This window comes from Onychomys torridus, chromosome 14 (assembly GCF_903995425.1).
Source record: "Onychomys torridus chromosome 14, mOncTor1.1, whole genome shotgun sequence".
Lineage (NCBI taxonomy): Eukaryota > Metazoa > Chordata > Mammalia > Rodentia > Cricetidae > Onychomys > Onychomys torridus.
Window position 1 is genome coordinate 43,565,676 of NC_050456.1, and position 22,915 is coordinate 43,588,590.

Sequence of the window (22,915 nt, forward strand, 5' to 3'; positions counted from 1 at the left end):
ATACAGAACCTTTCTTCTCTCTATGCGTCTATGTCCCATCTAAATTTATTCACTAGAAATCACATGGACTAGAGAATGGAGAGGCAGCAAGGGCAGTGTGCTGGACCTGAGAGTTCCTTGGGTTTGCATTCTACTTGTGTATATCGAAATCCTCTACTTCTAGAAAAGAGTTTCCTCCGGAAGCAGAGACATTCATTCATCAAATATAAGTCAGTTCTTTGAGCTGCCTTCCACCCCTCTCTCCAAGCCTCCTCTTAACTAGATAGAATATTTATATTTCCTTTACCTGTCTGTCATATGGCAATATATCAGAACTGTCTACCAGCTTGTTCAACTTTGAGTAAGTGTGCTGTCCTTTGATGCTATTTTTTTAAATATCTAATCAAAAGGTGATCACAATAGTTGATCTATGATCTGATTAATAAGGACTGTATTGGGATGATCATTACCTCTTTTAAAACAGAGATAAAAGTACATGAAACATTCCACATAATGCAAATTCCTACTGGCATTTTATCTTACACAAAGGACATAAAACAAAAGCTGTAGACCAAGGAGGTTTTACATATTGATTCATGCTCAAGCTATGTGTTAGAAAAACAGTAAGAACTGCAAATAAAAATCATAAGGGTTTAGGTTCCAAACTATAAAAGAGGCCCTGGCCACTCTAGGGTAGTGAGAAGTACATGGTCTAGAAAACATTATATAAGTTGTGCATTTTTGTGTGGTTCTCAAACTGAAAATATAGTCCTGAACCATTTATTTCATTTGAATTATTTCCCTGAAAAGTTATTTCAAATGTCAGGATAAATTTTATGAGCTTTAATCATCATCCCTTCTATTTTCCCCATAATCTCCTTTCATTTTAAATCCTCTCTCATTCCACCCATTTCTGTCTTTTAAGTACAGAATGTTAACCAGTGGCAAAGCACAGGGAATGGATTTTGTTATTAAATTTAAAAAATACAGCGCACCTGTAGTGATTAATAGTCAATAAAATGTTGCCTAGTAGAAAAAATTAATCTAGGCACTGACCCATGCAAAAAAAAAAAAAAAAAAAGTCACCTAAAACAAACTTCAGTGATAAAAACATTCTAATCCCTACACGAGCATATATTTAACCCATGATTGTACTAAACAGAGGCAAGCTAACACTGGGTTGGATCACTGTGATTAATTTGCTTGTGTGTTAATGTTAAATTCAAAATCTATAAAGCTAAATATGTGGAGAAGCTAAAAGGAAATCATAATAACTGGAGTGAAGTGTTTTCTCTAATTAGTTGCAATGCATTATTAAATTCCATTGTACATAAAGCTGAAAAATAGCTGTTTTAGGACTAACACAGAAAGAGACATTAAAACAGACACCAAGCTTCATTTATTTTCCTTGTTTTGGTATGTGCTTGTGTAAATTTGCTAATAATCTCTATTAAAAATATTTTAAAGGACACATAAGTAAACAATGTAATGAAAAAACATGTTAAGACAACATACTTCACTTACCAAGGAACCAAGGACTACAGGAACCAAACATTGAATCAATGAGAGTAATTGCTAAAAAACTCAGGTACTCTTTACTAAAGCCATACCCTGAGTACATCCATAATTCCAAGATTGTGACAATTACAGAATCAACATGACTACTGTTATATACCTTTTGTTTTAACACTCTACAATTATGTTTTAATCGTTTCAATTTAATAATTTCCACTGTAAGTAAGTGCTTGTAGCATAGATTAACATATGATTTCCTAGATATATCGAAAAGGTTGAAGACCAACAAGGTAGAAATCTTTATTAGAAAAGTTACATATGTCCTTTGCTGCTATGCAGAGAACATTCTACCTAGGAGCACAGAGCTGTTAACTAGCACAATAACTCTTGAGGGACAAAATGATGACTTAAGTGGATCAGGTGATAGCAACGGAGATGATGGGAACTGTAGGCAGCAGGTGGGGTGTAATGAGGGTTCAAATGTGTATGATTTTGTCCTAAGCACCTAGAGGGCGTCATTTCCATTTACTAAATTGGATAATGCCAGTAGAATGTGCTTTTAAAAGCCCAATTTTTGGACAGACTCATTGGGCATGAAAAGCAGAGCATAGTATATAGTTGAGGAAACAGGCATGAGGTGAGTTGGGACACTTGAGTATTGTTGGCATATGTTTTTAAAGTCATGACATAGGCTGGAATCACTCAATGAATGAAAATAAAAGAGGAGAAAGCCACAAAGACTGAGTTTTAGTCCCATCTCTGACTCGTGTTATCTCATTCAAATTACTTTAGAAGATGCTCAACCCATTTCCCCAGTTTACAGAATTATAAGCTAGAGCCAAGGAATACAATCTTTGCTAAAATTGGGCATTTTCTGTGTGTACCTGAAAATGGTTTCTTCATGGCTTGATTTTTATTGTTATAGCTGAAAGTAAGCTTCATTTTTATGTTTACCAGTGACATACATTTTTGTGATTATATTTTTTGAGATCATAATTTAATCACAAAATTTCTTCCTTCCCTTTCCTCCATCCAAACCCTCCCACATACCCTTCCCTTCTCTCCTTCAAATTCATACCTTCTTTTTTCACTAATTGTTATTGCATGCCTATATGTTTACACATATATATTCCTAGATATAACCTGCTCAGGCCATATAATGTCACTTGTATGGATATATTCAGGGCTGATTATTTGGCATTGGACAACCAGTTGGTGCGCTCTTCTCTGGGGAAGAGCATCTCTCCTCTCTCTCTCTCTCTCTCTCTCTCTCTCTCTCTCTCTCTCTCTCTCTCTCCTTTCCTTAGTTACTTCTAGTTCTTTGTGTATAGGTGAGACTTCATGGGCTATTCCCTGCCCAGTTTGGCATGTTCGTCCATGCTATCATTGTTTAGCCCACATTTGGGCAGTCATGTTGGTAACCCAAACACTTCCTCTGTGAGGACTATCTTTCACAGTACCAGAAGGTGCCATGCAAGCTTCCAAAGGAGGGAGGCAACCAACAGTTGCCTACACACAGCCTTGATGCCTATGAGCCATATAAAACAATCACCATAGAACAATAACATTAATGGCATAGAACAATGCGTTAGTGGCATTGATACCCTGATGGTAACTAACAGCTCTCTAATTGGACTTAAGACCCACTCAACAAGAGAGAAACCATGTTGGGTATTGAAAACCCACTTAACACTCAATATTAGTGAAGTCAGTGCTAGTTATCAGGGGAGAATCTACAACCACTAATTTACTAAACCAGCATGGCTTTTTTGTTTTTTTGGGGTTTTTTTTTGTTTATTTGTTTTGTTTTGTTTTTTGAGACAGGGTTTCTCTGTGTATCCCTGGCTGTCCTTGAACTTGCTCTGTAGACCAGGCTGGCCTCCAAGTCACAGAGATCCGCCTGCCTCCTGAGCACTGGGATTAAAGGCGTGTGCCACCACTGCTCTGCTTGTGACATGTTTTCTAATGTCTAGGTAATATTACTATATCTTTGGCTCACTTAGTTCTCAAAGTATTCTGATCTTATTGATTTATAAAAACATTTTATAAATTATAAAAACTGATTTTGCACTTTTGCTGTGATGCTTCATTTTTCAATTTTCCTTAAGTTATTTTTTATTGATGTATGTATGAGGATCTCCTCTCTCTCTCTCTCTCTCTCTCTCTCTCTCTCTCTCTCTCTCTCTCTCTCTCGTGTGTGTGTGTGTGTGTGTGTGTGTGTGTGTGTGTGTGTGTGTGTGTTGAGAAGTACACAGAGGCAAAAAGAAAATATAAGATCACCCTAAAGAAGCAGTTTTAACCTGTGGGTTGTGACCACTTTGGGGGTCAAACAACCTTTCACATGAGGTCACCCAAGATTATCAGAAAACAAGGATATTTACATTATGATTCATAATGGTAGCAAAATTACAGTTATGAAGCAGCAACAAAAGTAACTTAATGGTAGAGGGTCACCACACCCAGAGGAACTGTATTAAAGAATCATAGCTTTAGGAAGGTTGAGAATCACTGGGCTAGAGCTATAATTACAGATGGTTGTGACTCAATACTGTGGAGCTGGGAACTAAACTGTGGTCCTCTACAAGAGCAGTAAGTGCCCTTGACCTCTGAGCCATCTCTACAGCTACTTTTTGTCAACATTTTCAACATTACCATTGTATTTTAAAGTTACATGTTATATTTACTGTTTACTAGCTAACTGAATGCCCAGCAGGCCCAGGAGTCTTCTGCTCTGTTGTTAGATTCTTTACTTAAATCAGGGAAGTGGATGCAAATTTTTGCTTTCCTCTTGTTTGGGTAGCATATGGCGTGTGGTCTAAGAAGTGTTTTCAAACTCAGTCTCACTGAGGATATAATTACTGGGAATCCCCACACCCCCTCTGCAGGCCCAGAAGCTGGCAAGTGTCTTCTTCTAATCATATCTACTATCACCCTAGCTAATACGCATCTGATCTGAGTGGGGATTTCCCTAATAGACTGAAAGGAAGCAGTAGTCATGGCATGTTTCACACAAGCACAGCAAAGTTTTTATATTTGTCATAGTAACCTAGATCTGCTTTTCTAGTGCTCAAAAACAACCCTAACTGTGATTCAGAACCTTTACCCAACCTCCTCATAACTGCCCATTCCACTCCTTTCCCTTCCCATCCCCTAATAACCACCATTCGAAACTCAAGTTACCTTTTTAACTTCTCTGTGTGAGAGAGAACACAAGTTACTTGTCTTTCTGGGTCCAATTCCATCTAACATAATGTCCTCTAGCCCCATCTATTTTGTTATACATGACAGGATTTCATTGTTGTTTTCTTTAAACATTTACTTTATCTTGACTATTGTGAATAATGCAACAATAAAGATGGAACTGTGGATATCTCTTTTGTACAAAGGTTTACTTTCATTGAATATCTACCAAGAGTGGGACAGGCAGATCCTGTGTGAGACCTGCTTTTAGCTTTTTGAGGGACTGTCCCATGCTCAGCAGCATTTGTGCTAATTTGTATTCCAAACCTGTTGGGATGTAAGTTCCCTTTCTTCCACTTCCTCTCCAGCAATTGTGATTCCACCTTTTTATCACTCTGATAAAAGCTTTTTGCATGTTTTCCCACTAACCACATATCAGTGGACATTAATCAAGTTGCAAAGGAAGAAGCTTTCATTACTTTTCCTTCTGTGGTCATTTAACTGGGAAATTTATGCTACAGATTATGACATATTGAAAGAGTACATCTCACTCTTTCATAATTCCTCCATGCAGCTACTTTGAGCATCACACACACACACACACACACACACACACACACACACACACTCCTTTATACTTCACAATCATTCTTCACACCTCCTCTCAATAATCTGGTCCCCACAATATCTGCGCTGACTCGAAACTTCCTTGCTACTGTTGGAAATTTTATTTGATTGTTTATACTTTCCCCATTGAATTGAAAAATACTTGTAGAGTAGCTTAATCTCTCTCTCTCTGTGTCTGGCTCTCTATCTATCTATCTATCTATCTATCTATCTATCACACACACACACACACACACACACACACACACACACACACACACATGCGTACACAGGTTGAAAACACACACCACCTGGAAATGGCCTGGAAGGTATTTTGCAGTTTGACTGTCAGGTGTTAAAAGTAAATGTTCTCTGGTGCTGAAAGTGAAATGACTCAGGATTGTTTTCACTTCCTGTACGCCAGCTCTAGTTACCATCTCTTACATGTTACATGAATCAGATGGAATAGGAAAGTGAGGAGACTTTAATTTTCTTTTATTGGTCCTTCTTTGCCCAAGTAAAAAATAGGTGGGAAAATTAAAAAGATGTTCCATTAAAAAGACATGAAACGAGACACGGGAATCAATTGGAAAGGTGACATGTCTCTACTACATTAATGAAAGATAAAGGGATGATTAAGAATTACAAGTTACTTTATAATGTATTTGATAAAGAAACATTTAAGAGAAAAATATGCTAGAAGATAATAGAAATTTCTTCACTTAACAACAGGCAAGTTTCATTTGGCTTTTTTCCTTTTTAAAAATATAATTTTTAAAATGTCTGTGCATGTATGTGTATATATATATATATGTGTGTGTGTGTGTGTGTGCAGATAACCACAGAGACCAGAAGAGGGCGTCTGATCCCCTGCAACAGAAGTTATGGGTGGCTGTGAGCTGCCAGACATAGGTACTAGGAACATAATTCCAGTCGTCAGCAAGAGCAGCAATTCTCTCAACTGCTGAGCCATCTCTCCAACCTCTTATAATTTTCAAATGGACAGCAAGTCAAAGGAAACATTAAGAGTAAGATCTCATAGGAGAATGCTCTTCGAGTTTAACAGAAAATTATTAAGTGGTAATGAGAGTGTCATAGGGAAATGGAGTAATGAGCTGTTTTCAGAAACTGAATTTTCTCAATTGAATATCATGACTGGTACTAATTGATTGTTAATGGTTGGGTGCTCCGCACCTTCTAAGCACTCAATAAAGATGATTGATTGAAATGTCACTTACAAAAGCTATAGTAACATCTATAAAGCAATCACATAAGTGAAATGTGAATGGGAAATGTACATGCATCTAAATATCCTGCTAAGCAGACAATTAACAATAACAATAATAATAATAATAATATAATAACAAACGACTATACCTTCTCTGTGTCGATGCCTTTTGACATTGACCATGTTGAGACAATATAATCCATGACTCGTTCACTAAGGCCTTTTGGGACCTGATATAATTTCAGGAAATCTCGAACATTATTCAGCATCTCGTGGTAACGGTTGGTGTTGGCATACATTTGCTGGAAAATTGTGGTAACATTTCCAAAAATAGTTGCATAAAGAAGAGCTGAAATAAAAGAAATAATAAAAGTAAAACAGATATCCCAAGTAAAAAAATTAAATTGACTATATCAGTAAACAATGTGACAGAAATATCTTGATTAACTTCCAAAGGTCAGCACATAATAAGCCCTGACTAGACTGCTTGGCACCCTTGTGGGATCTCTAGAAAGATTACCACAGAACAAGAGTTGTGAACGCAGTGAGCATCACTATGTCAAACAACATGGCACTCCATGGAAGTGGTGTGAATATTTCATAAAGAGTAAGATGACACAAAGTTATAAATTCACTAAATTTTCTAGCCCTATTAAATTTGCTTATTATTATACTTGTGTGTATGCATATGTGCGTGTGCGTGCGTGTGTGTGTGTGTGTGTGTGTGTGTGTGTGCATATGTGTTGTGTGTACAACCATGTATATAGAGGTCAGAAAACAACTGTATGGCATTCCTCCTCTCCTTTCACCTCTACATTGACTCTGGGGATGGAACTCAAATCACCAGACGTCTGCAGCAAGCACCTTACCCACTGAGCCATCTCACCAGCCCCTAGCATTTCTGTCCTTTTTTCCTCTAGCCCCACCCTCTCAAAAGAAGGCTAATCAAGTCATAACTCGCCAGGGATTGATGATCTCACTTAGAAATGCATGCTCCTCTTACAGCTTACTCCTTCGAGCTTTTGGAATACTTCTTGGGTTATAAATATTTTTGACAGAACATCAGAAACACAGGGGGCAGAGACAGATTAAAGTGCTCCACTTTCAGAACTTTGTGGAGGTAAGCTGGGATGGAAATAAAAGCTGGACTAAAGCCGTCAGAGTGCTTGGGGTCATTAAGCTCATGTCAGTACAGAAAGAAGTGGAAATGTTTTGAGCCCATCATTTTAAGAGCAAAGACGGCTTGTGACTGCTGTGGTTTATCTGCAGGGGGCTATGAATGGAAATCAGTGGTGCCTGGGTCTGAACCCAGAGTGTACAAGCTCCCCTCTCTCTGGAGCCAGTCAGTCTGCAAATAAAACCCTGCTGTGGGGAAACTTTGTAAAAATCATTTAGTTCAACCCCCAACATAGACCCACTGCCTTATCCTACATGACCTCCTCCCCGTCACTTTCTTTATTTCTTTCAGTATCAGGGAGCACTGCAGAAAAGGGGGTGGTGCTGTACTCTGATTTTCACTAAACACCATGTAGTAACTGCAGGAATTACAAATACGTGTTATCAGCAGAGATCACTTCCACCTGCCATCTTCTAAGCATTTGGAAAAAAAAAAAAGAAAGAAAGGAAGAAAGAAAGAAAGGAAGGAAGGAAGGAAGGACGGAAGGAAGGAAGGAAGGAAGGAAGGAAGAAAGAAAGAAAGAAAGAAAGAAAGAAAGAAAGAAAGAAAGAAAGAAAGAAAGAAAGAAAAAAGATATCCTTGAGAGAAAAACATAAGCTATCTCCCTTTGCAGTTTCACCAGCCAAATCCTATTGGGTACAAATGATGTAAAATCCAGTTAGTAAAGCAACTTAAGATCCTGTCTGTATTTGGGGGGAAAATATCTGTTTCTCTGATAGCCACTGTTCGTTCTCCTCTGAGTGTAACGAATCGTAATTCCACAACACAAAGATATTATTTTTATAAACATTTCTGTAGTTATTATATTTTCCATTGTTATTTAGAGATTTGGATACCAGAGCAGGACAATTGTTTTAAATGGGTACTATTTAATTAAAATTTGTTAGAAATATAGTGTTTGCATTCCTAAACTGGGCTTTTAAAGCTTTGAGTAATCTTATTTAAAGGCATCCCACACACACAAAAAAAATGAAAGTAAACAGACATGGCCTTCCCATTACATCACTGTTGCTCTTAACATAAATAGCAACAATATGAACACGTTTAATAGAGAATAACATTCAAAAATATGCAAGTATATGTTTTCAGAAAAGAGACAAGCAGAGTGTTTTTCTTTTAAATAATGAACAATTACACACTTTTGAGACAGTGCACTAATTGTACTTTGTAATAGTTCCAGGTTTTTATAAATTGTCAGTCAATATCACAGGACTACCTATTAGTCACAGTTTAATTAGTCTGGCTCCCTAATATGCTTGTAACAGGCTGCATTTGCCAAACATCTTATTGCTGCCTTCCACACAGAGGCAGAGCATAGTGACAGGAAGTAATGTCTCCCACAGAAACATGAAGTTCAACAGCTTTTCACATTTTTGCAAGAGCTGGGGAAACCAAGAGGGAGAGAGAGAGACCACTGTAGCTGGTTTTATCATAGTAAGAAGGGAAGCGTTGAAAACTGCAGAAAGAAATAGTGTCCCCAGGCTAGCCCCCTAACTTCAGGCAGTACACTGAGAGACTTCTCCTCCTCTGTAGAGGAAACAATTAAGTTTTAGGCCTTAGATTTTTAACCTAATACTAGGCCTGCCACTGTAAAACCTAGTGCTTCTGAAATCTGGGGTCAGGCTAGCATGGCAATGGACTGTCCCAACTGAGCACAGTGTAGAGGAATGTTGTACCTATTGAAAAGGAGGGAGCGGGTAAGTATAAGACTGCAGTGGAATTCTGCCCACATAGTAAAACCCAACACTGTGCCTATCAGATCCCAAGTTCCCACACCAAGGCCAATGCCCCACAGGCAGGACTGCTGCCAGACAGAGACCTGATATCCCAGTGGAACACATCTGTACTTTGGACATTACCCCTGGGTAGCAGCAGGAGTTGCAGACTGCAATAGTAGCATGGGCTGTGACTCTAGACTGCATGGGGCTGAGCCCAGAAGAGCTTGGACTTGGGAGGCCATAGTACAGAAGTATTTATGGCTCCTGGGAGCTCATGAGTAGTCCTTCAATCCTGGGCTTCTGATTACACAGCAGTAACTGTAGGTAAGGCATCTGGTCTCACTCCAACCACAAAGAGAGTTACAGCTGCCCAACAACATGCTAATGAGGGATCTATAAGAATCAGGGGCTTCAAGCACCTCACAATATTGAAACAGTGGCGGTGCTCCAGTGTGGACTTGTGGCAAACCTGAATTTGAGTTTGCATCCACTGCTGAAAGAGCTGTAGCCACAAAGTGGCTGTGTAGAATTCCTGAGACACGCAAAAACAGAGCCACATCATCAACTGACAATAACGGACAAATCCACATGCCAACAACTGACCATAAACTAATCAATCAATACACAGCAAGGGAGTCTTTAAAAACCTTTAAGGAAATTGAACAAACTTTAAAGAAACATAGAGAAAAAAAACTCAATATTTTATCAGAGAAACCTGAGAGGACTGTAGAAGCTTAAACACTCGCATCAGTAGGCTTGAACTGAAAGTACACAGACTATAAGCAGATCAATAGCTCTATTAGAATAAATAATTAGTAGGCTAGCAAAAGACTATCCAAGGAGAGTAAAGGAGAAAGAATGAAGAGCAGAGAAAGTTCAGTAACTTTGGGACAGCATTACAAGAGCAGACACTTGGGGTGTGGGATTCAAGAGAGTCTGCAGATTGTTACAGAGAGAAGCACACTCAAAGAGATAATAACAGAAAACTGCCCAAGCCTAAAATTGAAAAGAAACTAAAATACAGGTACATGAAGGTCAATGTCACCATAATTAGTTCCAAGGGTCATCATGATTGATTCAGTTCAATAAAATCTATCCCAAATCATAGCATAATCAACTCTCAGAGGTTAAATACAAAGAGAAGGCTATTGAGAAAGAAAGAGAGCAACACACATACACACACACACACACATGTATGGACATAATATACATTCACACATATATGCACACATATGAACAAACACATACACACATATGCATAGACAGACAGACATGTTCCAATTACCTGCTCTCAGCATAAACCCTATAGGCAAGAAGGCGGTAGTAGGACAAGACTGTCACATTCGAGAGGAAAACGATCAGTCAAGGATACTCTATCCAGGAAAGCTGTGGTTCAGAGATAAAGAGATCCTCTGACAAACAGAAGCTGAAGAATTATCACCATCTTACCTGTCCTCACAAAAGAAAAAAATACCAAGTTTTTTTTTAAGTGGATATAGAAGCTGCTAACCAGCAAGGAAGTCCTGGACATTTAAAATTCATTTATAATAAGGGGAACTACATAAATTGAGGACACCCTAACACAGAGTAATCATGGTGCATAGGCCATACATGTCTAGTATACAAACAAAAAACAGAACAATCAAAATCAATAACTACATTAGCATATTGAAGTAGGCAATCTAGAAAGATGTACAACAGAACATCGAAACTTGAAATATGGGGACAGATGAATATACATATAGTGTCTCTATCTGCCTATCTATCTATCTATCTATCTATCTATCTATCTATCTATCTCCCTGATCCTCTTGTTACTTGGTCCATTTTATGTTTAAGCCACTCAAATTTTAAAATGCCTTCCTTTAATCCAATAACGTTTTTCTTAAGTCTCCCTGTAACCACAAAGCAAAAACCAGTAACAGATAGGCAAATAACAATAATTAAGGAATCAAAACAGACTCTTAGAAAAAAAATCACCTAAGCCTTGTAGAGAAGACTAAGAAAGAGGGAGAAAGAAACGAGATAAACTAAGAGCCAGTCACAAAATGGCAGAAGCAAGATATGACTTAATAATTACATGAAATATAAGTGCATTAAATTCCCCCGAGAAATGTAGGTGAAGTGACTGAATGGTGCTAAGCGATACCCAACTGTGCGCTGCTCATCACAAATGACCACGTGCTTCATGCTTTCCAGTCCACAAAGCATCTTCCCTTTCTACAGCAATCTCTTCTCTTCACTCTGGTCTCCGCTTAAAGCTCCATTCCTCTCAGGGGTCTTTCCTGGCCACAGCAGCTAAAGTTCCCTCCCACTAACATCCTCCAGATCCCTGACAAAAAGCATAATTCTCTGCTTTAACTTATATTTGTGTGCTTATCTGTTAATTGGTCATCTTCCACACTAGGGAAGCAATTTCTACTAAGTGCACAGGGCCTTTTCTTTTATGCCCACTACTATATTTCCCCCCAAAACACACAGTTCCTGGGAAATTGTCAGTGTTCGATATTTTTTCTGGTAAATTCTATGCCAAAACAAACAAACAAACAAACAAAAAACAGTGCTCCAAACATTTTATAAAAACCTATTATTGATGACACAATGGTATACATGAAATACATATTACTAAGATAGGTGTTGTAATGAAATATTTTTTTAAAGTTCTATATGCCTAGTCACATTAAGATAACAAATACATTGGAAAGCCCTATTTGCTACTTAGCAAACATAAACATTCATAATGGAAATGGCTAGCTGTGCAGAGATACATCACAGTTTTACTCTCTGAGTGGAAATAGTCAATCACATACTAATAATGACAAGGATAATGCATGACAATTTCAGAAGTTTCTCTTTATATAATTTTTGTGGCCTTTTTGACATAATGCAGCTGCTAGTTTGGTAAGCTTTGGGCATAGTGATCTCGGCACATACACCAGTATATGTCTTATGCAAAGTCTTAGTTTTCCTTTATCCATTGCAAAATAATTACTGTAAAGAACCTTATGGGTGATTAAGGATGATGACATATATTCAGATACCCTTTTCCCCTTAAGTCTTGACATACCCCAATGGAATATGTTGACTGTGGTTTCACAATAACATCTAGGCTTAAGCTTTAAGAAACCAGAAAATCCCAGTTCTTCATTGAATGAGCATTTTCCTTCAAAATTTAGTTTCCATCTCATGAGGACGCCAAAGGTTCTAGATACATCTTCATGGAGAGGAATAAAGAACCCTGGCCAACAGTCTTAGCCTAAGACTAAGTGATTTTAAATATTGATATGAACATGCCTTTCTGATGGCATGTTCAAGATTATATTCAATCATCAGTTTTCTTTTCAGTATATTCAAGATGTGAAAGGTGAGGTTCCACTGAGCTGTGGTTGTATGCGGAGCACACAGTTCAAGCATCAGCTTACCAGCTATTTGGCTGAGCCAATTAAAGGATGGCTTTCTCAGGCCCTGTCAAATCATTCCAGCCAATACCAAGTGCAGTGGAAATAATTCATGTCCCCCAAGTCTTCCATAAGTCACAGATTCATAACGTAATAAATCGTAGTTCTTTTTTTAAAGCCACTAAGTTTGATTAGCTATGCAAGTATAATAATTTAAACCCTAATAAAGCAGAGTAGTTCTCAGTGGGAGAGGACCCTGGGACAGGAGGGTAGAGAGAGACTCTTTGCTACATGTCATCATGCAAGAGTGAATTCAGGAATAAATATTTTCAACATTATTATGTGGTTTTGTGCTTTGAAATTGAAAGCATCTATTCTTATGAAGACATAAGTGAGCACTTAATGTTTTAAAAAACAAATATAGGTTGGGATTGGAAGAGAAGATGATCAAAATAAAGTGTATAAAATTCTCAAAGTATTCATGCAAATACTTTGAAGATTTATGCTACTACTGCAAATAATCATAAATATCAGTATTAAAGAACTGTCTGATTTAAGGTATTTTTTACAGAGTATAGATTGTATGTCAGCCACTAGTACTACCAGCCACTAGTGGTATACTAGCCACTAGGATTAAAGTTTTAAAAAGGGACACTATATTTTCAGGGTTGACTATTAGACACTGGACAATGATTTAATGTACACTTCCCTGGAGAAGACCACCTCTCCTGCTCCCAGATTTGACTGGTTGTTTGTCTTTAGTTCTTTATGTAGCCTTGAGACCTCATGGGCTTTTCCCCATCCAGTTTGGAAGGTCCATTGATGTCATCCTTGTTCTGCTCACATTTGGGCATTCATGCTAATGAGACTCTATGGGTGTAATTTCTGAGACACACAGTATCACAGCAAACTCTCCTATCTTCTGGCTCTTATAGTCTCCCCCCACCCTCTTTCACATTGTTCCCTGAGCCTTAGGTACAGGAATTTTCTGTAGATGTATCATATCTATTGGGTATATGTAAATGTATATGCATACAACAACAATTAATGAAAAAATAGTCCATGAATTTGAAGGAGAGTGAGGAAGGTAAATGAGAGGGTTTGGAGGAAGAAAGAGGAAGGAGGAAATGTAATTGTGTTATAAATCTCAAAAAACATGTATTTGGAATATGCTAATAAAAAAGAATTATCACCTTCAAGTAGTTTTCACAATTTCCTATAGTTAAATACTAACCTAAATACTTCATATCACATTTTTGGAAGAAAGATGACATTTTCTTTAATATATAGTTTACAAAAATACACAAGGAAACTTACAACCATTCAAACTATATGAAGGATCTGTAGTTTATTTCTCAGAATTGAATAATTTATAGAGAAAACAAAATCTATATCCAGGTAATTGTAGAGGCCTCCACTAGTGAGTTGCTGCTGACAGGAGATAAAGTATTGTTGGGGAAGGTTCTGAACAAAATATGTTCCTCATTCATTCCATTTTATTTGATCTCAGGTCAAGCTGCAAATACTATGTTCTTATTAACAATTTTTTCTTTGTGGATTCTTTTGTGCCTATTCACAACTAAAGTCAATTCTGACTTTATTTTTCTAATTACCTTCTGTGTATGATTCTTAGTGTGTGACCATTGACCTTAGACAGAGCTATCCAAAATGCTGACATGGAAATGCAATTATGGCAATCTGTGGGGCTTTGCATTCTGTTGAGTTCACTGAAGTCCACCTTTATTGATGATTTCAGCCGAGACAGGAATGAGTCCCATCAATGTGTGGTTATCTGTACAGCTTGTTAGAGCATTTGCTCTGGCTCCAGTTGTTCTAAAGCAAAAAGGCTGGTACTCAGAAATTGCTGGTTCCAGAGTGGCTCTCCTCCTATCTCTCCTCTAAAGATTACTGTGTGGGTTTTTTTTGTTGTTGTTTTTTGTTTGTTTGTTTGTTTTATCTTCTTTTGCAATTTGTATAGGGCCCCTCCAGGCATTCATATATGAACCAGGCATTTTCTTTTTCTTGACTTCATTTAGTCCATGCTCTATTCCAGCCAGCATCTGCCCTGTGCCACACGTCTTTTATAAGTGAATCTCATTAAATATTTTGTGTTACATGCAGACTATTGAAAATTATTTAAAAACTACCCCTCTCAGAGATACTGGAATTCTGAAAGAAGAATCCAATGAGGTGATGCAAGCTGACTGGTAAACTATTAGAATGAACAGTCAACTTGTAAGAGAAAGCAAGACAGAAGAGAGATCATTTTCAACACATATCAAATTTTAGCCTAATGTTGGAGAGATTTCACTAGCCTAGAGCGGATCTTGTGTTTATCATAACAATGAACTTCACCAAAATAACCTTAGTAATTGGCATTAGTCTCTGTATCATTTAGATGGTTTTAAAGTTAAGAATAAAGTCATAATCCTACATTTATCATTTACTAATGTTATATCAAAGATGGAAGGAAGAGTGAGTTAGAAAAGAGTAGGGGGAAAAACAAGATTGTAATTAAAAACAAGAATTTTAAGAAATCAAATAAAGTAAAATGAAGTACCAAGATCACTTATCATTCTCCTGTGATTTTTTTTATGCCAAGTAAAGCCATTTTATTCATTGTCTCAAATCCATCACAATACATGGACATTTCTAAAAAATTAGTATATGTCATTTGCTCATACAGTTATAGTCTTTACAATGCTGGTTTAAAAACTAGCTGAATAATTAATATTGGTCTCATCAGTTCAGATTCATTTCTCAGGGGTTACAAACGTAAATAATCCCTAGATGTATCAATTGTAAGGAAGCCAAAGAAAACTGGAAATTAAAATTGCATGTTATTAAACAAGTGTGTGCACTTTTCAATCAATAGAGTATTTGCTTTGCAAGCATATAGACTGGAGTTGTTTTCCAGGATTTACAGAAAATTGCTGGATATAGTGGTGTAAGATCATAACCCCATCAATGAGGGGAGAAGAGTATATACAGGCTACTACTTGGAGCTCACTGGGCAGTCCAGTCTAATCATCGAGCTCTAGCCCAGTGAGATTCTCTGTCTCCAAAGAGATAGATGAAGCCTCTGAGAACTATACTAGTTGCTGTCTTCTGACCTCCACAATTACGCATACACATTTACTCACACCTGTGCATATCCACACACCTGCATAAATACTCACACATACAGATGCACACAAAAATAAATAAACATAAAAATTAAAAAAAAGTGTGTTATCTTCAGAAACTTCTAGCTGTTTTTTAGCTCCAGACTCTTATCCCTTCCCTCTCTTTTATATACTTCTCCTTACCCTGAGCTGCATCTGCTACACTGATTAGTATATCTCACTCTCGTTTGTATTAATTGGTATATGTTGGTCAAATAAATACCCTTCCTATCTTTATTCTTAATACACATTGCTGGATGCATGGGAGAAAGTGGTTTAAAGCTTCACTTAGAATAGTGACTACAGGATGTTGATAAACTCTTGGCCACTGTGAACATCTGGGCAGTTGTTATCGAGGTAATAGGATCTGTTGTGGTTCTCTTTTAAAGAATTTAAAGTTTTTAAAAACTTGGGAATGTTTTCTGTGTTTTTGGATTTTTATAATGAGCATGCACCATGTTTACAATTGCATTCTAGGTACTGTTAGAGAGCAGTTAGGTGGAATCCACGTAATAGAATGACCACTAAGAAACCTGACCTTTACAGTAGTGATGACAGCCTTTGCTGTGTTTACTGTGTGCTTTATGCACAGTGTCTCTAGGAATCCACACCATCTCCAGAGGTCTTCATTTTCTTCTCATTGTAAATACAGGGGAACAGCTTGGGGAAGTAAATCTGACCCAAGCCTGGGCTTGATCAGAGATTCAGTCTCAACAGCTGTGCAACTCAGCGTTCATATCAACTTTATGATTGGTACTGAACACAATTAATCCTTCTGCTCCACAGAAAACCTCAAGTGCCACTGTCAGTTACATCCTTGACAGTGCTCAGAGTTCTCCCACATGAACAGCAGGTCTCAAAGAAGAGCTCTCAGGAACTAGAATGCAGAGGAACCAGAAACAGGCTACATCCCTTAAATGATACATGTTAGGAGATGCTGTGAGGACCTCATTGAGCAGAGATGTGACACAGGCAAAATCCTGTGTCTGTTATGATTACTACTTTCAAAAATCAGCCACCTGCTACCACTGAAAAGAAAGTTGGCTAACTAATAGCTTTGTAAACAAAAGAAAAATTATAGTTCACCTCACTTACGCTGAGAATGACAATTTATCCATTGGGGTCAATAGTAACACTAATCAGGATTGGGTTATATTTTCAATGAATTAAGAACTCAAGAAAATTGATATAGGCTTTTATAATTAATCTTGGAGGACAAACTAAGGAACAGGAAAAATAAAGTCATTTATAGTATCCCACTTCACTTTAATATTCTGAATTATTAAATGACTGTATTCAGAAACCTTTTATCACAACCCAGTCTCTGAGCTACCTATGGGTTATAAAGACAGTCCCTCCATGTGTCAGGCACAAGGTTGGGCCATTGAACTCAGGAATATGTAAACACATGTTTGACCAATGACTTCCTTTATTACAGCACTGGGGTGGCGGGATAGGGGACCAGCCCAAGTTCAGAGAGCCATCACACTATCATTATTTCTCCTGCTTCACTTCTAATTTAAAAGCTACAAACCCTTCAAGCTTTCAAAGTAGATGAACAGCATTTGGGGTGTGTGAAGTGAAGACGCCCATGTCAAAGTTAGGGAGGGAGGTGAGTTATTCTAAAATTCCATTCTGTGAACATTTACTCAGTATATGAAACCTATAGAATTTTAACATGGTGGAAGACAGGCATGTCACAATTTCCACATATGAACCTAGGTGTAACCACCTAGATCAAAGGCTCTCAACCTTCCTTATGCTGAAACCCCTTAAGATAGTTGTGGTGACTGACAACCATAAAATCATTTTCATTGCTACCTCATAACTGTTATTTTGATACTGTCATGAACAGTAATGTAAATAGCTGTGTTTTCCAGTGGTCTTAGGTGACCCAGGTAAAAGGGTCATTCCACCTCCAAAGGGGTGGTGACCCACAGGTTGAGAACTACTGACCTAGATCAAGGACACAACCACAAAGGTGCATTTCCACTTCTCTTGCTGTTTGTTGATGTTCTTGAGTTTTTATTCTTCTACCAGAACATCCCTTGTATATGGTGATATATTGTTTACCCTAATTAAATTTGCCTGAAGATCAGAGGACAGAACAAGCCATTAGAAGAACAGAAGCCAAGCAGTGGTGTCAGATACCTTTAAGCCTAGCACTCAAGAGGCAGAGAACTGTCTAGATCCGAGTTCAAAGCCACGCTGGACTACACGAGATTGACTCTGTCTAGGAGAGAAACAGAGCCAGGCAGTGGTGGCACACACCTTTAATCCCAGCACTTTAGATCTCATGCCTTTGCTTGGGAAGCACACATGCCTTTATTCCCAGCACTAGAGAGGTTGAGGCAAGAAATGATATGGCTGGGTGGAGGAAGGTATTTAAGGTGTGAGGAGACAAGAACTAAAGCCTTTTCAGGCTGAGGGGTCCTAAAGGTAAGAGGTTGCTATGGCTTGTTCCTTTGTTTCTCTGATCTTTCAGCATTTACCCCAATATCTGACTCCAGATATTTTTTATTATAAGACCATTTAGAATTCGTGCTCATAGCATCCTTTCTATTATCCTCTAGGGTCCTATGGTCCCATGATTATCACAATAGCTTCCTAGCTGTTCACTCTCTTGTGTTAGTTGTTAGGACAGTCTGTATATAACCAAAGAAGTCCAAAACAGTCATATCTACTTCTTTTTCCTTTAAAAATCTTTAGTGTGCCCTCATAGGCTATGAAATAAAGGTAGCCTGAGCAAACCTGTATACATTGTCTACATAGTAGGAAGAAGTTTCTATCTACCAGACTCAGGACTTCGTATTTTCCTATGAAATACAGTATTACTTCCCTACACTGACTCAGCTCCTGGAAACAAGAAACTATGCCCTTACCTTCTTTTCCACTCAAGTCATTGTTTTGGCTAATGAATAAATGAATAAAAATCAATTTAGCCTGGCTATATAAAAAAGGAGGTTTAAGGCTTTTCCTCTCCATGTATAGATAATAGGGCATAATTATATCTCTCCAGTTGCTGAACACAGTGCACAAATTATCTTACTGCAATTAAGATCTCATAGACCACCTAACAAATACTCTATCAGAAAAGAAACGTAATTCATGTGTCAACTTATTCTCTACACTCTTCAAGCAGGCTCAGCATCATCCATCTCCTACATAATACCCAAGGATAGCATCAATCATCTTCACCAAAGTAGATTATCAATGAAAGCGATCAACACAACAACAGAATATTTTTCCTGAGAAATACACAACTAGTTTGTGTGAGCATAGACATTAAATTACATGTACATGAACAAACTTTTCTAAAAGGGGTTTTAGAGATGTGTAGCTAGAGGTGTCTTGGTCCTGCCTGGCCCACAGTCAGGATAAATCTCTCTTACCCACCAGTCCCACAGCTGCTCAGCCCCAACCGAGTAAACACACAGAGACTTATATTGCTTATAAACTATATGGCTGCAGCAGGCTTCTTGTTATCTAGTTCTTATATCTTAAATTAACCCATTTCCATTAATCTGTAAGTTGCCACATGGCTTGTGGCTTACCAGTATCTTTTACATGTTGCTTGTCATGGTGGCGGCTGGTAGCATCTCTCTGCCTCAGCCTTCCACTTCCCAGAATTCTCTTCTCTGCTTGTCCTGCCTATACTTCCTGCCTGGCTACTGGCCAATCAGCATTTTATTTATGCAGAGTGCTATCCACAGCAGAGATGTTGCAATATATTAAAGACTTTTTGCAAGAGTCAATAGTTAATGCATTGAAATTCACAGTCACTGCATGCTTGCTATGTGTAAACGCAATGCTAATCATGGGGGAAGACATAGTTATACAATTTTACATACATACCTTTATTCTTTAAACTAATACTTGGAGTAATCTGGTTATAAAATTCTATAATTATGAGTTCTCTCATAGTAACAACAAATTTGGCAAAGTGTCCTGAAAGGGCTAATAAGGTCAAAATTAAATGAGCTGTCCTGATTTTCCACCCAAACGGGTCCACATTAAAATGCTGGCTCAGCCTCTTCATTGCTAACTTTAAGTTGCCCCTGACAACTTCCCTCTCAAACAAGACCACCTCCTCTGCATCTGCAGCACACAGCTTCTCATCCTGCTCTCCCCGCCCTTCTCTGAGGTGTCCTCACCACTCATCATTCCAACTAGCAGCTTCTGGGGAGCAAAGGAGATAGCTTCACAGTCATCCTGTGCAGATGGGATTAAGGAGCTGTCCAGGATAAACAAACATGATAGGTTGTTCCAGCCTAGTCCAGTTTCTTCCTATGGTCCTCTCTATTGCAAGAGACAATGTCTGTGGGTTTCTTCCTACTCATTGCCTGCCTTGGAATGCAATCTGTCCAGAAGTTTGTGCATTTGCTGGATGCCATTAACAGCTGAACTCCTGCAGCTTCCCTGTTTCCATGCACGGACATCAATATCACAAGCGCCTCCACAGTCACATGATTAGGATGCTAGGTCTCCCTCTCTCTTAACCTGCCTGATATACTTCCTAAAAGGGATCATGGCATCTTCTTACAGCCTAGAATATGGTACTCTTCCCCATGCCCCTTCTTATATTCATATGAATGAGTACAAAATATAAAGCAAGCCTCGAGAATCTGAAAACACTGTGTTTTTTTGTTTGTTTGTTTGTTTTTTTGCTAGGCCTGTAGGCAGATTAATTAAGCTGACTCTGAGTTCAAAATGGACAGTAAATTCTAAAAAAGAAAAAAAAAAAGGGACAAAATAAATGTGTGTTTAATTAGTTGGTCAAGGTGTAAGGAATTTTATTTGATGAAACAGCCAACATCTGCAAGCTGTAATCTATTGGAACACTATAATAATGGCCTGTGATGGTAACAGATGTTTCTCTTAAAAAAAAAAAAAACAAAACCCAAAAAAAAAACCCAGGATTCTGAATCAAATAAGTTTCATTAACATTGCATATTAATTATCTTCCTTGGAAAATCCTAATCCACATTAGCATATCACAATGACTATTAGCATATCAAAAGCACTGAGAAGCCTCACAGTAGACACCATTTTTTCATACTTGTGTGTTTTGAGAGCCTTTTTTGATCATTGGAAATCAACAAACATTGCAGATCTCTATGGAAAACTACTTCACAATCAAAGCAACAGGCAGGAGGGAGCAGGTGCAATCACTAGGCACTTGGGAGGCTGGTAGCATGGTCAGAATCCTGATACAAAGTATCCAAGGCTTAACACAGTTACATCTGGGAACCATCAACAACCTCCTCTTGCACTACTCATTTTCACTCTGTAACACCTTCCTTTGTGCTGACCTATGCCTTCCCAATCCGTTCTGACAATTGTCTCAGTTTATTTCCAGATGTTTCATAACAAAGTGTAAATTTATTATAGACAAGATAATAGTTTCCATGATGTATGTGTATTTTCTAAGACAGCCATGCACCCTGGTTGACATCAACTTACCTTTGGTTATGGAAATGCTGTACATCATTTCCCATGCACTTCCTTGCCTGAATAATATTATCCCACTCCAAGTTTCAACAAGATGGATTCGTATAAAGAGTAATACTCAAGGGACCATTATATACATGACAAAATATCACTATCACATTAGAAGAACAAACCCATGTGACAAGAAATCTTCACCAGCCAGAAACTGAAAAAGTGGAATAAATGGCTGGAACTTTAGTCCTGAGAAACTGAGTGTTCTGCCTACCCAAACCTTTGGCCTTCTGCCTACTCAACAAGAGCCAGACAACAGAAATAAAGCAATGTAATTAGCTGCTTATGATCAATGGAGCCAATGGTAACTTGTTGGGTTAACAGTTCAAGGTCTCAAAGACTATAAATGTTGACTTGATAAAACTGTCTCTACCTTTCTAATGTTCAAGGCTGTGTATCTTGTGAAACTCAGTATATCCCATGAAACCCTGTTAAGGCACATTCTAACTCTTCCTGCTTACCAGCGACAATGCCTGTAGGTTTTATTCTCTTCTAAAGCTTGGTGCCAAATGTTCGCCTTTTCAGTAAAGTATCACTGCCAAGGTTTGACATGTATGGAATAAAGCCATATCAAGTTCATCCTACAGGGCACATCATTGTGGCGGAAGTGTCATCTGTAATAAGCATTTGATGGAATAGATCTTCAAGGCTCCTGTCAGGTGGAAGTAACCTGACAGTAGGTTAAGACTGAACTTTTACATCAAGAACTTGGGTGGCTGGGCCTGACAGCTGCCATTAATGTTGTGAAAAAGAAATATGCTACCCACATTTACCAGATTCCATAGTTTACAGCTGCCTTCATAATTCCCACTTAATCGTTCTAAGAGAACAAGAGGTTAGAAATCCCCGCAGAAATCTGTCTCTTCTAGTCTATACAGTCACTATCCTGTTTTGAACACTCAAATCTCTCAGCTGAATTACTGTAATTACCTCCTAAGAATATTCTTGCTAATGATCACAACTGGAAGACTTGAGTGATACTAGGACTTTCTCCCAAGGAAGCAAAAACCTGTCAATGTGGCTGGGCAGTGGTGGCACCCACCATTAATCCCAGCACTCAGGAGGCAGAGCTAGCCAGATCTCTGTGAGTTCAAGGCCAGACTGGTCTACAGAGGCAGATCCAGAACAGGCATCAAAACTACACTAGAAACCCTGTTTCAGAAAAATAAATAAATAAATAAATAGATAGATAAATAGATAAATAAATAAATAAATAAACAAACCCTGCAAATATGATGGTTTATCAAAGACCAAGTGATACTGTGGTCTATATTCCTTCAGCAGATGGGGTTAGGGTGTCACACATGCTTCCAGATGGGAACTCAGAATTCCAGCCTGTGATTTTGCATTCTTAGTATGTACTCCTCAGAGTAATCACCAAAATACGAGGATTCACTGGTCATGCAGCCCACTGCCAGCACTTGTTGGCTGGGAAAACGCTGGAATAC

At 38.1% G+C, this 22,915-nt stretch overlaps 1 protein-coding gene across 1 annotated transcript in view; it reads right to left on the reverse strand.

Annotated features, from left to right (window-relative positions):
* The window catches only part of Kcnh5 (potassium voltage-gated channel subfamily H member 5), a 303,831-nt gene that overhangs the window by 113,832 nt on the left and 167,084 nt on the right, over positions 1-22,915 (reverse strand). The window contains exon 8 of the mRNA XM_036205975.1: positions 6,658-6,857. Within this exon, the coding sequence (XP_036061868.1) occupies positions 6,658-6,857 (200 nt within the window). The remainder of the gene's footprint in view (positions 1-6,657; positions 6,858-22,915) is intronic.